The sequence below is a fragment of the Lathyrus oleraceus genome, chromosome 1, assembly GCF_024323335.1.
Source record: "Lathyrus oleraceus cultivar Zhongwan6 chromosome 1, CAAS_Psat_ZW6_1.0, whole genome shotgun sequence".
Taxonomy (NCBI): domain Eukaryota; kingdom Viridiplantae; phylum Streptophyta; class Magnoliopsida; order Fabales; family Fabaceae; genus Lathyrus; species Lathyrus oleraceus.
In genome coordinates, this window is record NC_066579.1 from 333053670 (window position 1) to 333068509 (window position 14840).

The following is a 14840-nucleotide window of genomic DNA, read 5'->3' on the forward strand; positions in this document are numbered from 1 at the left end:
AGGGAATCAACCCTCTAGGAAAAAGTTGAAGTATGGAACAAGAGCTTTAATTTGAGCTTTGGAGCAAAAAAATGGATGCTCGGATTGGAAGTTATGGCTTGAGAAAGTAGTGCACTTGAACATGAAATTTGGATACTTAGTGAAATTTTCAATGTTTTCAAGATTGCCCTTTTTGCAAGTAACCTCATTTATCTTGATTTTTATTGATCAAATTCATCAATTAAGCATATAATCATGAAATTTAACTTGAGAACTTCATATTTGATCATAAATCTCAAAAGTCAAAGGTTTGACTTTGTAGTGCATTGATTGTGTATCAGATGAATTTGAATTTCTTAATCTTCAATGAATTCAAACTCTTGAGCCAATTGAACATCATGGATGGGCCATAAGATGTACTTTAGTGTGTTGAGTGATGTCTCAAGGCTTGAGGTCATGTCTTGATCAAAATTCTCAGATGAAATTGAATGTTGTTGAGAAACCCTAATTAGTGAACCAGATGAAAGTGAAGCTTGATGCACTTGTGATTAGGCCATAATACCCTTATTTGTTGATGGAGAGAGATCTATTGAGTGTATGAGAACTTGATTTATTGATTAATAATCCAAAACTTTGACTGATCAATCCTTTGAGCTCTTTGAGGGAAACCCTAATTCACATATGAAACAAACCAAGCATGTCTTGATCTTGAGGTTAGCTATGCATGAATGATGTCTAGGATGAAAATGATTATGAAATCTAGGGGTAAAATTTGGGGTGTGACACTTGCTCTTCAATTTAATATTGTGTGCCTTGTTTGTTGCTTGATTCTAATGTCCAAGGGAATTTGGGTTTCTATATGACATTCTTGTCTATTGGATTGCAGCCCATTGGTCAAATATTTTCAACTCTTAACTTTTAATTTTTGTGCTTAGGATTAGCCTCTTCATCTCCTCCCCATCTATTTAATTTCAAAATCTCTCCCTCCTTTTAGAAAACTTCTTTGTTTGTACTTGTTTTTTTCTCAACTTAGACCCTTTACAAATTAGAAACTTTGGCCTTATGCCATTGCATTTTCAAACTTCTTTTCTTAAATCAAACTTGTAAATAAACTTAACTATACTTGACTTAAAATTTTCAAAAGCCAAAAAGAACTAACTCATTCAAACCATTTTCTAGGCCTTTGTGCCTTTCAAACCTAATTTTTGTTAAAAGCAAAGCATCCACTTTGAAATTTGTATCACGAACAACGAGGTTTTGATCCCTCATTTTTATGTTGGTACGTAGGCACAAGTCCGAAGGTCTTGTCAAACACAAAAATAGAATTAATGAATTCTTTTCTCATCCCCCCATTCTATTTGCTTGCAAACATCATTTGTACAAAATACATATGCACACAAAAAAAGGCTCCCTAGGAGTACCTAAGACACTTTGGGTGCTAACACCTTCCCTCTATGTAACCAACCCCCTTACCTGTAATCTCTGACATTTTATTATTTTTGATTTGAAAACTTCTTATTTTTGGGTTTTGTTCGTATTTTTCCCTTTTCCCTTTGGAAACAATAAAAACGCGGTGACGACTCTTGTTATTTGATGTCTTACTTATCTATAGCTTGATGATCGTGAATTTACCGCTACAGGTTACCTCTCATTACTAGACCAGGGAGCGTGGCGAAGGGGGGAAAATCTGAGATATTTTGTGGGACCGTCGTGGATTTGACAGAAACCTTAGCAACTTTGGTGGTCACTTTGGAAGCTTTACTTGAAGTAGCCATTGTTGTTGAGAGTTTGAAGAAAATCTGGGTTTTGTTTTGAGTTTGTTTTTGGAAGAAGATGAAAAGATTAAGTGCTTGTGGTTTTCAGAAAGCGTAAAAAAGAGAAATGAGTAAGAAATGTGCCTTTTATAAGTTTTTTGGAAGAGAAATAGTTCAAATCATCATTAATGGTTGACAAGTGAGTGGGACACGTGTCTCTCCAGGATTACATAGTGGAACAGTGGATGATGCCTTGGTACAAGGGTAAAGATGCTGCGTGGACTTAGAAATATTTTTAGTAGTTTAAGGTGTTTTTTGACAGAGACGTCACCAGTTGTGGTTCGACGAGGGATTCTAATTCAAATAAAGGAGGGAAATTTTGTTCTTATATAAACTGTTGAAAATACACATGGAGCATAATGGATAGTTACATGCATGCAAATCACCACTTGTCTCAATTTGGTGGAAAGGCTGTTAGAAACAGTTACTTCGATTAGTATAAATAAGAGGTCTTAGTGTTAGGATCGTGTGTGTGTTCAAGTGTGTACAAAATTTGTCAATTTTACCAAAATATCTGTGTACAGAGAAAGAGTAAATTGAGAAATGTACGTTTGATGTTACACCATTGTTTTTTACTTGAAGTAATTTAATCAATTCTTTATTTCCAGAATTATACTTTTACCCATAAATTTATCTTTACTGCCATTTACTTTTGATTTACAACATCCTTTTTGCCCTCTTTCATTTTATATTTTCACTAAATCCTTTAATGAATTACTACCGGTATGAACACCGTCAAAGTGTTTATGTTCATTAGAATTTACCTTCAAAAACAGTTACCACATGTCCTAAGATCAATCTGATCGATCATGTAAGTAACCAAATATAGTAATTTGGAAGATCAACAGTTGTTTACCAATTTTCACGATAAACACACATATAAAAAGAAGGAAATGAAAAGCCTACCAAATATGAGAAGTGAAATCTCTTGGATTGAATGAACTATAATAGAGGCCGAGAAAACTCTTGAATTAGACACAATGTAGTAGAAGTTGTGAGAAAAGTTAAAAAATGACGGAAATGAGATTTCTTATGCACACTTTTGTTCTTGTATTAAAGTATGTTATGATGGAATTGAGGAATGAGGAATGTTTAACACGATGACATCACTCAAAACACATTTGAAGTTATACTTTCGTAGTTTTTACGGAGATAAACTTCCCTAATATTTCATGACAAAATGAGGGTGATTCACTTACAAATTACTACGATGTGGATTTTTGGTGCGTCTAAAAATGTATATTTGCATTTGACACATTTATAATTTTTCACGGAGATGTGTAAACACCACTAAGGATGCCACAAACAATCCTGAAATCATACTTAGACATGTTTAAGTATATTTGAAATGATGACAATCTGAGGATACCCGCAAATAATAATTATTTTAAAAACAATAAAAATATGTAAAATTAAAATAATTATTCATTAAAATAAATTGGTATGAAGATACATATACACACAATTTAATACATATAATTTATAAGAATATAAAAATATGAATATATTCAATGAATACATGTACGAATGCTAAGTGTAGTTTTTTTCAAATCGCCGAGTATCGATACCATCGTTTCCTATCCAATCGCTACCATTTCCAAGTCACAAATTCACCATTTACATTTTGTTTTCATCTAAATACACCATGCATATATTTTTTGAAGTTTAAATTGGACTTTATGCTTGCAATTTTAATTAGCTTACCAAAATAACCAAATTTGAACTCCATGAAACGTGATTTAACATTAAATCCCAATACTTAAAACGTATATCTTCTTTATTTCCATTTTAAATTTTAACACCAAAATATTCAAACTGCATCGAAACCATCATTACCACCAGTAAGGTAACGCTCAAAATATTTTCTCTAAACTTAATCTTGATTTATTATTATTTACCCATTTTTAGCCATGAATCTTTACTACTTTCACTACCATACTAACACTTACGTTACTTTTCTTCGGGCCCCACATCGAAAAATTCAAAACCCAACCATGCTTTTTTCCTTTTTCATTTCTTTCTCTCTTTTATTAATTATTTTCCTTTCCCTCCTTTTTTTCTCCAATCTTCACACAATAAAATTACAACACAATCGATACTCCAATGCTTCTCAGAAAATTTTCATCTTCATAATAATCATCACAGTTCAGTTCAAGATCGCAAACGATGTCGTTAGATCCAGCTGCAACCGCCACAACCGCCACAACCGCTACAACTCCAAGACCTATTTCGCCATTCCCAAATCCAAACTCGAAACCGCACCATCACTACACATCGCATTCTCATCAGCAACAACAGCAACAACAACAAACCCTTCCTCTTCGTACTCCAATTCCATTTCATTACCCGTTCCCTTCTCCCTCGCGCGCCGCCGCTAATCACGCTGTTGGCGGTTATCCGCCTCCGCCTCCGCCGCCGCTTTTGTATTCTCACGGAGGTGGTGTTCGCGGTATGAATTTGGATTATCTAAGTCACGCCTTGCACGTGACTAGACCTCTTTCTCACGTGCAGTTTCCTCATCTTGCTGCTGCTGCTACTTCCTCGCCTACCGTTAAAGGACACCTCAAGGTTTTGTGATTTTCGACTTTGAAGCTTTTTTTTCTTGTTGATTTTTTGAATTGTGTGCAAATTGGCTTAGGTGAAGGGTAAAACGGAGAACGAAAATTTGGAATTAAATGTTGATTATGATTTTTCCTTTTTGTTATGAGGTGCGGTTTAATTATATTAATTGTGTATAAATTGAATTCAATGTTTGTAGATGGTGAATTCCATTGGAGTATTTGCGGTTTGCAAGTGTTTCTTGTTCTTGCTGATATTTTTATCTTGAATTTTTTAGTGTTTTTTTTTTCAATGGATTTACTTTTGGTTTTGTTTTGTTTTAGGTTACTGGTAGATCTGCGGTTTCTGATGTCAATGGTCATAAGGATGCAAGTGCGAGGTAAATTTCTTTGGATGATGTGTGGTGTATTCAATTTAGGTTTTTTTTTTCATGGTTTCTTTTGCTTATGGGTTGGATTGATGTTTCTGATGTGTTTCTTAGAGAAAGAAGCAGAGATGACACACTTACTGTTGTTAGAGACCGAAAAGTGAGCCCTAATTCTCTTACTTCTCACCCATAGCAAAGTTTATATCTTACAATTACAGTTGATATGTTCATGAACTAATCTGTGTTTAGTTTGCAATTTCAAGTGTAAAATTCTTTTCCCTTTTGTGTGTGTTGTGACATGGAAGTATATTAATAGATTGCAAATACTTGCTTGATTTATTTTTGAAACACCTTGAGAATTGCATATGTCTGTTACTGCTAGTATATCTATTTTTGAAACACCTTGAGACTTGCCTCTCACTTAAACTTATTTTTAGACCATATTTCATCCACATTTGAGACTCTCAACAATATTGAATAGTGGTGAAGCTACAGTGAAACTTAAGTATAAGATTACATTACAATGGGACCAAAGAGAGATAAGAATTCTAATCTTATAAGTAATTTTATAATTAACATTAGTAAGTAAAATGGCTTCAAATCATTTTGGATTAGTCAAAGTTTTGACCAAAAAGTTATAATACATTGCTGATCATCTGTGCAACCAACTAGGTTCATGACACAACTAAATTGAAGTTCTTAAAATATATTCATATATTATATTATATCCAACCTTGTTGGTTCAGTGACATGGTGCCTTATTTGTTTGTTGTAAAATCATGTCTCTGCAGATATTCATTAAGTTGGAAATTCTAGCTCAACTTGTTATGCAATATTTTTGATTCTTACAACTTAAATTATGTTTTAGTTAGGTTTGATTTTGAGAAAAGTAACATTTTAAATTTCTTGGGCCAATATAATTTATTATAGATGTGAGGATGCACACAATTCTAGAAAAAGAATACCTATATTCATCCTTCAAAAGCAGTTCTACTTTCCCATTTGAAAAAAATCAATTCTTCCTAACCCACTTTCAAATATCATTTCCAAACACTTGTTTAACATTAATTCTTTTAATACCAACGTTTTTTCTTCAAAATCACCTCTATCCGTTTTTCCACGGATTTTAATATATGGCCCCCTTGCTCTTGTGCTTTTGCTTATTTTTAATGAAGATTTGGTCTGCTGCTGCTGCTGATTGGGTAGACTTTGAGGTGCCAACATGTTTGGGAATTTGGGATTTCAGCCTCTATTGATATCCATGCAAGTCAATCTTGTTTTTATATTAATTCTATCAAAACTTAAAACGAACAAGTCATAAATGTTAAGCCCAATGGATTTTTAATGTTCATTCTTTCTCTTGTGATATATATATTTTTTATCATGTTAATTATGTTGTATTTCAAAAATTTAGGTCAGAATAACAGAGGATGGTTCTCTATATGCACTCTGTAGGTCATGGTTGAGAAATGGTGTAAATGAAGAAAGCCAGGTACCCCCTTCTGAATTAAAGCATGTAATAATGACATCCTATATTATTCTGTTAGTCTCTTATAATCTTGATGAAATGATACTTACTTGCTCTGTTGATTTATGAAAACAACATCAACTATTGCCAAACCTTTGCTATAATTGAACCACATTTTAGATGTTGCGCTCTCATATTACTGCTAATCTATAAGTTCTTGTTGAGAAGACTTGATAAATGTTTGGTTGCATCTTGTCCTTTACAATAGTAGTTACTTGTTTGCAATTTTCAATGAAGTCAAGCTTTATTTGCATAAGCTTGACTTCATTGCAAATGCATTATATTTTCTATCGTTCAGCATTTTTGAAATCAAAGAAATTAGTAAATATTTAAGAATTAGAACTAAGTGGTTTCTTTTGGCTAATTTATGTGCTTTTCCTGTGGGACGCAATGCTTCCACTAGTAATGCATTTGCAATAGGGTTTAAATCAGTGGTGGAGTATGGGCATGCTTCAATTTTAACTTAACTATGAAGTTGGGGTTCTAAAACCATGGCTAGCATCAGTGTTGTTGAATATCGGCCCTATGGTGGATTGTGGGGGCGGTATTTCAGCACACCTCCATAGAAAAGGGGTGGCATTGCAGCCACCATGAAGGTAACAGACATGGCGGTGTGACGGAAAAAGCGGAAAAGACATTTTTTTTGTAAAAACAAAAAAAATGTGGCTTGGGTCATGTGACCTTTTCCCAGGCCCAAAATGGGCTAAAAATTTCTCACAAACCCTAAAAAATGGTTGCTTTACCAGTTTACCCTCTTCTCTCTCTACTGTCCACCTTGTTCTCTTTTTAAATTTGTCCGCCATGCTTCTGCCTTTTGCTGTTATGCTATCTTTTATATGGTAGTGGTGGATTTTTGGCTTGCCGCCATAAACTGCCATCAGCAACACTGGCTAGGATATAGCCATCCTAGACCAGTTAGTTAGATTCTAATGAAATTATGCTAGAATTTACTTATTTTGATCCATTTCATCTGAAATAATCTGTTAAGATCATTAAACGGAAAGCTTTGTCACCAAAACATAACTTTTGCATGCTAGTGAAGTGGTATACTAGGTTTTATTCCGAGTTTAGAAAAAAGTTTGTCAGGATGATCTGTATGCTATTTGGTTTCCTAACAACATTAATGGAAGCCTCTAACTTTTTTCTAACCGATCTTCTCAAACTTGGTTGCAAATATTTATGGCAATTATGCTTTCTTTCTTTGTAACCTTCTTATAGTGCCGTGCTAAGGTTTACTATTATGTTATGGCCGATGACTTACTTCTTGGGGCTGAATATTTTATATTCATCTCTGCTTATTTGATATGTTATTTGGTTTTTTATTTATTTACTTATAATTTTTTATTTCGTTATACTTGACAGCCACCACAGAAAGATGCAACGATGGCACTTCCCAAACCATCACCTGCATCTATAGTGGACACCTGTACCTCAAACAAGAAAGATGATGAAAATGACGAAGATGAGCAAGAAGAGGTTGGGTTTTCTGGTTAACTGCCTATAAAAGTCATTTGTGAAAATGAAGTTCATGGACTTGACACTATTTGCGAATTGCCTGAGAAATTTGCTCCAAACCTTTTCATTTAGACAATCTACTTCAATTATTTAGAATTTCCTAATCTACATAAGTACAGGCAATCTATTAAAATATTCTTAGAGGTATGGTAGATTGGAAATAGGGTATAATTAACACATAGAAAATAGCCATTTCTTTGAAACTAGAGTTCTTTGGTTTTAATTCTATTCTGTTATGTCTTTATTCCATTAATCCATATCCTTTGAGTTGATGCACATCTCTGCTTTCAGGACGAGAAGTCTGTTGAGCACTTATCGACACAAGATCTATTGAAGAGACATATCAAGCGTGCAAAAAGGGTTAGAGCACGGTAAGTTTATTTTTTAGCACCTTGTTTATTTATTCTTCATCTTATGATTTGTGGTAAGAACATTGCGTGACTGGATTGGCATCACATTATAAACTGTGATACATCTACATACTGAGTGTTCTTGATTAACCATTTGGGTTATATGAAATTGTGAATCCACACTATATTGAAACATCTGAAATGCTCAAGTGTTAATTAAAAGTTAGCAGGACAGCTATATATATGCGTCTGGTTTACGTGGTTAGTAAAGCTGTTCTGATGGAGTAAGTAATTAAGCTATCACTAGTTGTACTACTTCCTCTGGTGCACAAATCAATTCTAACTTTATAACGAGTATAAGCTACTTTTAAAGTGGAATTGAAATGTTATTTTATTTTCAACAACTTGATTATCTCAACAGTCTCCCTTAAGCTTGTTCATATATATGCATCAACTTTGGAACATATTTGGGGAAAATATTCGCTAGCTGTTCATTAGAAAGTTCCAAGTATGTGACTCCCCAGAAAGAATCATTCTTACAGATAGAATGGCATTCAATCTTTGCCTTTACTCTGTTCATGGAAGATTCAATTAGATGCAATATGTAATGTATGAGTCATATCAAACACACTAAGTGATCAATACCTATTCGGAAAGGGGTTGGGTTACTGACCTGTTCCCCATGTTTTGCTGCTGTTTTCACTTTTTTCGTGATATAATTGGGCAGTGTCACCGACCCTTGAATACGTACGGCTCACGCGGTCCCAATTGTCCTTGGCTATTTCGAAGAACATGCAGGTATGATTGGTGTGGGTTTCATGGAATCCCATAACCAAGACATTATCAAGGTCTTCTTCATCCCATTAGGCAATTTTTTTGTCCTTCTTGCCTGGCTCAAAAGATGAAATATGTCCTCCGCCCTTGAGATAGATCCTGCCTGATTAGTTACAACTGTACCTACTTTACTTGTGTTGAGCAAAAAGATTAGTATTGTTTAGAACTGTTTAGAATTCAGTTACAACAAACTCTATACTGAGTCAGCATAGCTGTAACTAACCGAGTTAGTTACACTGTCCTATAAATAGCAGTAAGCTATTTCCTGTAAGAAATTGAATTAGTTTCTATCAATTAAATAATATTCTCAAATAATTCTCTCAATTCCTATAAATTGATCCATGGTGGGCCATACTTTGCATTCAAATACACAACGTATGGACCACCATTGATCAATTACAGAAAACTCAAATCGACGGAAAGTCACGTCAATTGCGTTATGGATTGATATCTATCGAAAGTAGCAGATATATTTCTCAATTTCTAGGAAGAATTCATCAAATTGCTGATATACTTGAATCAATTGGTGATCCAATTTTGCATCAAGATCAACTTGAAACAACTCTTAATGGACTTGAGTATCAGGGTCTAACGTCAATCAATTCCGTACTGTGATTACGCGTGTCCTATGTCTGTTGCAGAAACGATGCTGATTTTGCATGAAGCTAGGGTTGAACGACTCTCACGGAACCTATCAGGAATCTCAATCTCAGTGAATCTTAATCAAGGTTTGCCGTAACCAATGTCTCATCCTGATTTGGTCAGCTCTCAGGAATCTCAGTCTCAACAGTCCATTCAGAAGTCTCAATAATTCATTGGATTTCAAGGTGCTCTGCTCGTGGAGGTTTTGTGATCAATGTTAGATCTGTTTTAAGAAAGGTCATGATACAAGCATTTGTTACCATCACCCCTCCACACAACCCCCCATCATCTAATCAATGGTTAAATCCTACACCTCACTCTTATTTTTCACCTCAACCTAACGTCTCCAATCAGTAGCACAACATTGCACCTCAACAAATTCAATCCAATTAGTTGTCAGCTTTCTCTAATCAACCTCAATGGCATGGAACTCCTCCATGGTTTCCTCCTAGAGCTTCCTCGCTACCTACACCTTAGTTCCAATCTAAACAACCTCAAGCTTATCTCACTGGAATTGAAGATGATAACTCTCAATTTTCACCTTGACAGTGGTACCTGACTCAGGAGAGACTGATCATGTCACTCATAGTTCTGGCAATTTCTTAGAAAGCATTCTTGTATCTGGAGTAGATCAAGTAATGCTTGGAAATGGATAAGATTTTGCCTATCACCTCTATTGGATTCACAACTCTTCATTCCTCACACAACCACACACCACTCTCACTCTACACGACCTGTTATTGGTTCCTAATATCACCAAGAATTTAATTTTTGTGAGCCAATTTGCTAAGGGCAATCTACTTTTCTTTGAGTTTCATTTTGATGCATACCTTGTTAAATCTTAGGCTAACTCTTAAGTTCTACTGCAAGGATCTCTTGGGAAAGATGAACTCCACTCCATTGATCAACTGCAACCTACAAAATCTGGTTCTATCAATCAAAAATCACCTTATGTTCACATACTCACCAACACCACACTTTCAACTATAGATTTGTTTCTAATGCAAATAGAAATGTCACTAGCATTGGACCTTTTTTGTACACCATGTGGCACACTAGATTGGGTCATCCTCATCATGCATCACTTAACTATTCTCAACATTATATTCCTATACCTATTCAATCAAAGTTAGATTTCTCCCCATTTTTCTCTATTTAAAAAATTCTCGACTACAAATTTCTTAAAGCCTTTGGCTGTGCCTGCCATCCACGTTTAAGACCTTACCATCCCCACAAATTTGCATATCACACAAGGGAGGGCCCATTTCTTTGTTATTTTTCTAACCACATGGGCTACAAATGTCTAATCTCTCTAATACCTCAATGAACTCAGTTTCCCCTACCGCACCATGTTTCCAACAACTTCATGTCTCACAACCAGTTCAACTAATGTATCAATCCCCTTTCCCTCCTCATTTTTCCCAAAATACCTCCCCCAATCATCACCTCATTCTAGTCTCTCTAATACCTCTCACTCATTTACACATTCATCTGAATGTACACAGTCAATTGAATCTGAACACTTCCCCTCTCCTAATCAGCCTTCTAATGTAACTTCTTGCCAAAACATCACCTCAATTTCACCTGCACATCACTGTGAAGACTACCCTACCCCAGCTACTTCACTTGTGTCCTTGATTCCTTCTACTGTGCATAGCTTCTCTGCTATCCCCTTCAACCTTACAAAATTCACCCTCAAAACACTCACTCCATGACCACTAGGCCCCTTCAACCTTACAAAATTCACCCTCAAAACACTCACTCTATGACCACTAGGGGAAAACATGGCATAGTTCAACCTAGACTTTATCCCACACTTCCACTAACTTAACTTGAACTCACTTATTACAAACTGACACTCAAGAGTCTAAAGTGGCAGTCGGCTATACAGAATGATTACAATGCCCTCATTAACAACAGTACTTGAACTCCCACCTCTCTTCCTACAATTGGTTAGGTGTAAATGGCTGTTTAGAGTAAAACAAAATCCAGACAGATCTATTCTAAAATACAAAGCAAGTCTTGTTGCAAAGGGGTTTTATCATCAACAAGGACTTAACTTCCAAGAGACTTTCTCTCCACTAGTCAAACCTGTTACAAGAAGAATTGTACTCACACAATGGCATATCACCCGGTTGGATGTAAACAACGCTTCCTAAATGCCTTCCTAAATGGGTTGCTTGAAGCGGAAGTCTGCATGCAACAAACACCTAGATTTCTCAATTCAGACACATCTCTAGTAGGCAAGCTAAATAAAGCCATCTTTGGTCTAGAACAAGCACCCGAGGCCTGGTTTTGAAAGGCTTGCTACAGCTCACTATAAAGTGAAGTCCACACTCAACTTGAAAAATCAGTACCTCAAGTAACAAAATACCAAAACCCAACCAGGAAATAAAACCCCACATCTCAAAATGAATAATGTTATATGGATAATGTTTCTAATGATATGCAAATGGAAGGTAGAAAATAATAGAAACCATGATATTATATCTTCATATGCAAGTTAATAGAAGTAAAGGTTATAGAATTGTCACAAGTACGAGTAAGTTGACTGACTTAAAAGAAGCAAGACACAAAAAGATAGATTTTAAAGATAATAAAGGTAGAGGCGTGACTTAACAAATGCCTGTCAATTTGGACTTAACTAGCACTAACAAGGGTGATATATGAAATCTTTAGTTCTGGCAAATTTGAGAAAATGATGGATTTCCAACTATGTGATTGGAAGCACTAGTAGTAGTATATAAGATCAAGGATCAAGCAAACTTAGAGAGAAACTAAGCAGTTGAATTCCAAGATTTTGCAACAGGTGAATGCTGATGAGCTGTATTGAGTCGATGATACTCCTTTAGACTTTGAAAGAATAGTATGGTTGATAGTGCTAGCCTTGTCTGTTTATCAGAAGCAGGAGGGGAGGTTAAGACTAAGCAACTGTTACTGATATTTCAGGAAATCTGATATACTGTTAGCACGTTTTCTGTGAATTCCCCATATGTTTACAATATGAGCACTGTCGGCAACCTCCATGTTCGTCACATCCATCTCGCTGCCTTAATCACAGCCTCTCCGTTGCAAGCTTCTCGATTGTTTCAGCGCCAAATCAGCCAATTATTGGCATAGCTTACAAGATTGATGATATCTTCTGCTCTGGGAACACTGGGATTAATCAGAATTTCGTTATGAACAAATTCGAAATCTCTATTAAATCTCTATTAAAGACCTAGTAAACGGATAAGCACTTCTGTCGTGAACCCACTATGATTAGTCAACATTTGGTTCTGAACAGATGCCAAAGCAGTAACCAAAAAGAAATTGACATCGCAATTGCAGACTAAAAAAGTTATTGAAATGTGATGGGAGGTAATTCAAAATGTAGCTAAACTATGAACCACAACATAATATCATTAACATCGTTTGATTAAAATTCTTTTGGTCTTCCAAATGTCCATAAACCAATAATTTTGTATCAATAAACTGCTTCAATGGAACAGTTAAGAGTCCTATTTTGGATTGGCTCTCTTAAAATTTAAAGTCTCACTAATAAAACTACCGAAGTTTTCCTCTTTTAATCTTATCAAGTATTAACACATGATATTGTAAAATTTGTATGCTAATATTAGTTAAAAGTTGAACCTCAAAGGAATAGATTAATAGACGCTTCATTTAGAAGCATTTGATTTGCTAAATTCTGAGTTTGCTCCCTTCTCTGGTTTTTGATTTGCTAAATTCTGAGTTTGCTCCCTTCTCTGGTTTTTCTGAATAAAAAAAAAATTTGAACGTTTATTGCCTTGGGTATTGTTGGTGATGGCATACCTTTTGAAAATTTAACATTACTTTTGAAAATTTGACAATATTAATTCAAATTTATAATTTGGACTTATATTTGAGTTGTTTAATTAATTTTGTCATAATCTATAGGATAGTTTGGATTTTTTGAACACATGCATAGTTTCTACAAACCAAGTTTGAGGTGAAATAAATTTCAAATACTAACATTGTTATTGTCACTTATGCTGCTTGTAGTTTAAGGGAAGAACGGTCGCAGCGCATTGCAAGATACAGAAGTAGGCTAAGGCTTTTGGTTCCTCCGCCGGCCTGAACAGTTTAGAAATGACACTGCTGGGTATTGACCTTGCTGACTCTAAAGATTAGGGTTACTAGATGAATCTTCACTGTAATGTATTGAATTTAAAATCGTTTGCGGTTCCTTGAAAAACAAGGTTTATCCTGTGTAAAAATCTAATAAGAAATGGATCTAGATTTTACATCTTTTCTTTGTAGTTTCTAGCATGGGTAAAATCTTTTCTTTATAGTTTCTAGCATGGATTGTTTTTTATCTATGAAGTAGAGACACCTTGAAAACGACTATGAAATTGACACTATGTCATCGATAATAATTATAAAAAAAAAATAAAAAAATAAAAAAATCATAAGTGTCGGTGTAAATGTCCGATCAATAAAATTGTAGTAGTTAGTGTTTGAGTGAGTAGAAATGAATCAGAAACCTCACTCAACCAAATTTTTGTTTGTGTTTGTAATCTAGGATTGTAGTTTTAATTTATGATCTCATGTATATTATAGATCCGTTTGTTTTAGGTTTAAAAAAAAAATTTCTTCTTTGTATTTTTGAAAATGGATTCTACAAAAATATTTTAAATTGGTAATATGTAACTTAAGTTCATATGGTGAGTGTTGTTTTGTTTATCTATTTATATTTTGACAACAATAATCCAATAGTAGCGCAGTGATGTAAGTTTCTCGATCATATGAACTTAAGCTACATATTACCAAATTTGTGCAAAGAAAAAACAAATTGTAGTCCGTTTTAAAATGTGAAGATCAACAATTTAAAATGTAGTCCGTTTTTTAAATTTATTTTTTATAAATTAAAAGATTGAATTGTTTATTGTATAACATAAATATAAATTTATTGAAGATTAAAACATAGTCAAAATCACAATTTAAAAAAAATTGTATCTCAAAAATGATTTTTAGAAAAAGCTATTTGAAATAACTTTAAAATTAAATGATTTTTTGAAATTTTGATATCGAAAAAAAGTATCGATAAAATGATAAAAGATCTAAAATAACATTTTAAGAATAATTATTCAAACAAAATTTTCATATGAGGTTTTTATGAAAAATTTCTTTGTAATTTTTTTTTATACTAAAATATGTAACACTATAAAAATCATTTTAAAAAAAAGGCAAAACAAACGGGCCCTATGAATGACACAATTTGGACTAGCTTT

At 34.3% G+C, this 14840-nt stretch overlaps 1 protein-coding gene across 1 annotated transcript; it reads left to right on the top strand.

The window, feature by feature from the left end:
- Positions 1–3809: 3809 nt before the first annotated feature.
- On the top strand, positions 3810–13855 carry LOC127134374 (uncharacterized). Its single transcript, XM_051061798.1, has 7 exons — positions 3810–4361; positions 4676–4731; positions 4834–4879; positions 6134–6211; positions 7610–7723; positions 8054–8133; positions 13612–13855. The coding sequence occupies exons 1-7, from the start codon at positions 3960–3962 to the stop codon at positions 13685–13687; spliced, it is 852 nt and encodes a 283-aa protein (XP_050917755.1). The 5' UTR covers positions 3810–3959; the 3' UTR covers positions 13688–13855.
- Positions 13856–14840: the final 985 nt, after the last annotated feature.

Excerpts from the sequence above, each read along its gene's own strand:
- LOC127134374 (XM_051061798.1), top strand. The coding sequence starts at position 3,960 with ATGTCGTTAGATCCAGCTGCAACCGCCACAACCGCCACAACCGCTACA. Across the intron at positions 4,880-6,133 it reads CTGTTGTTAGAGACCGAAAA|GTCAGAATAACAGAGGATGG; the intron begins GTGAGCCCTAAT and ends TCAAAAATTTAG. Across the intron at positions 6,212-7,609 it reads GTGTAAATGAAGAAAGCCAG|CCACCACAGAAAGATGCAAC; the intron begins GTACCCCCTTCT and ends TATACTTGACAG.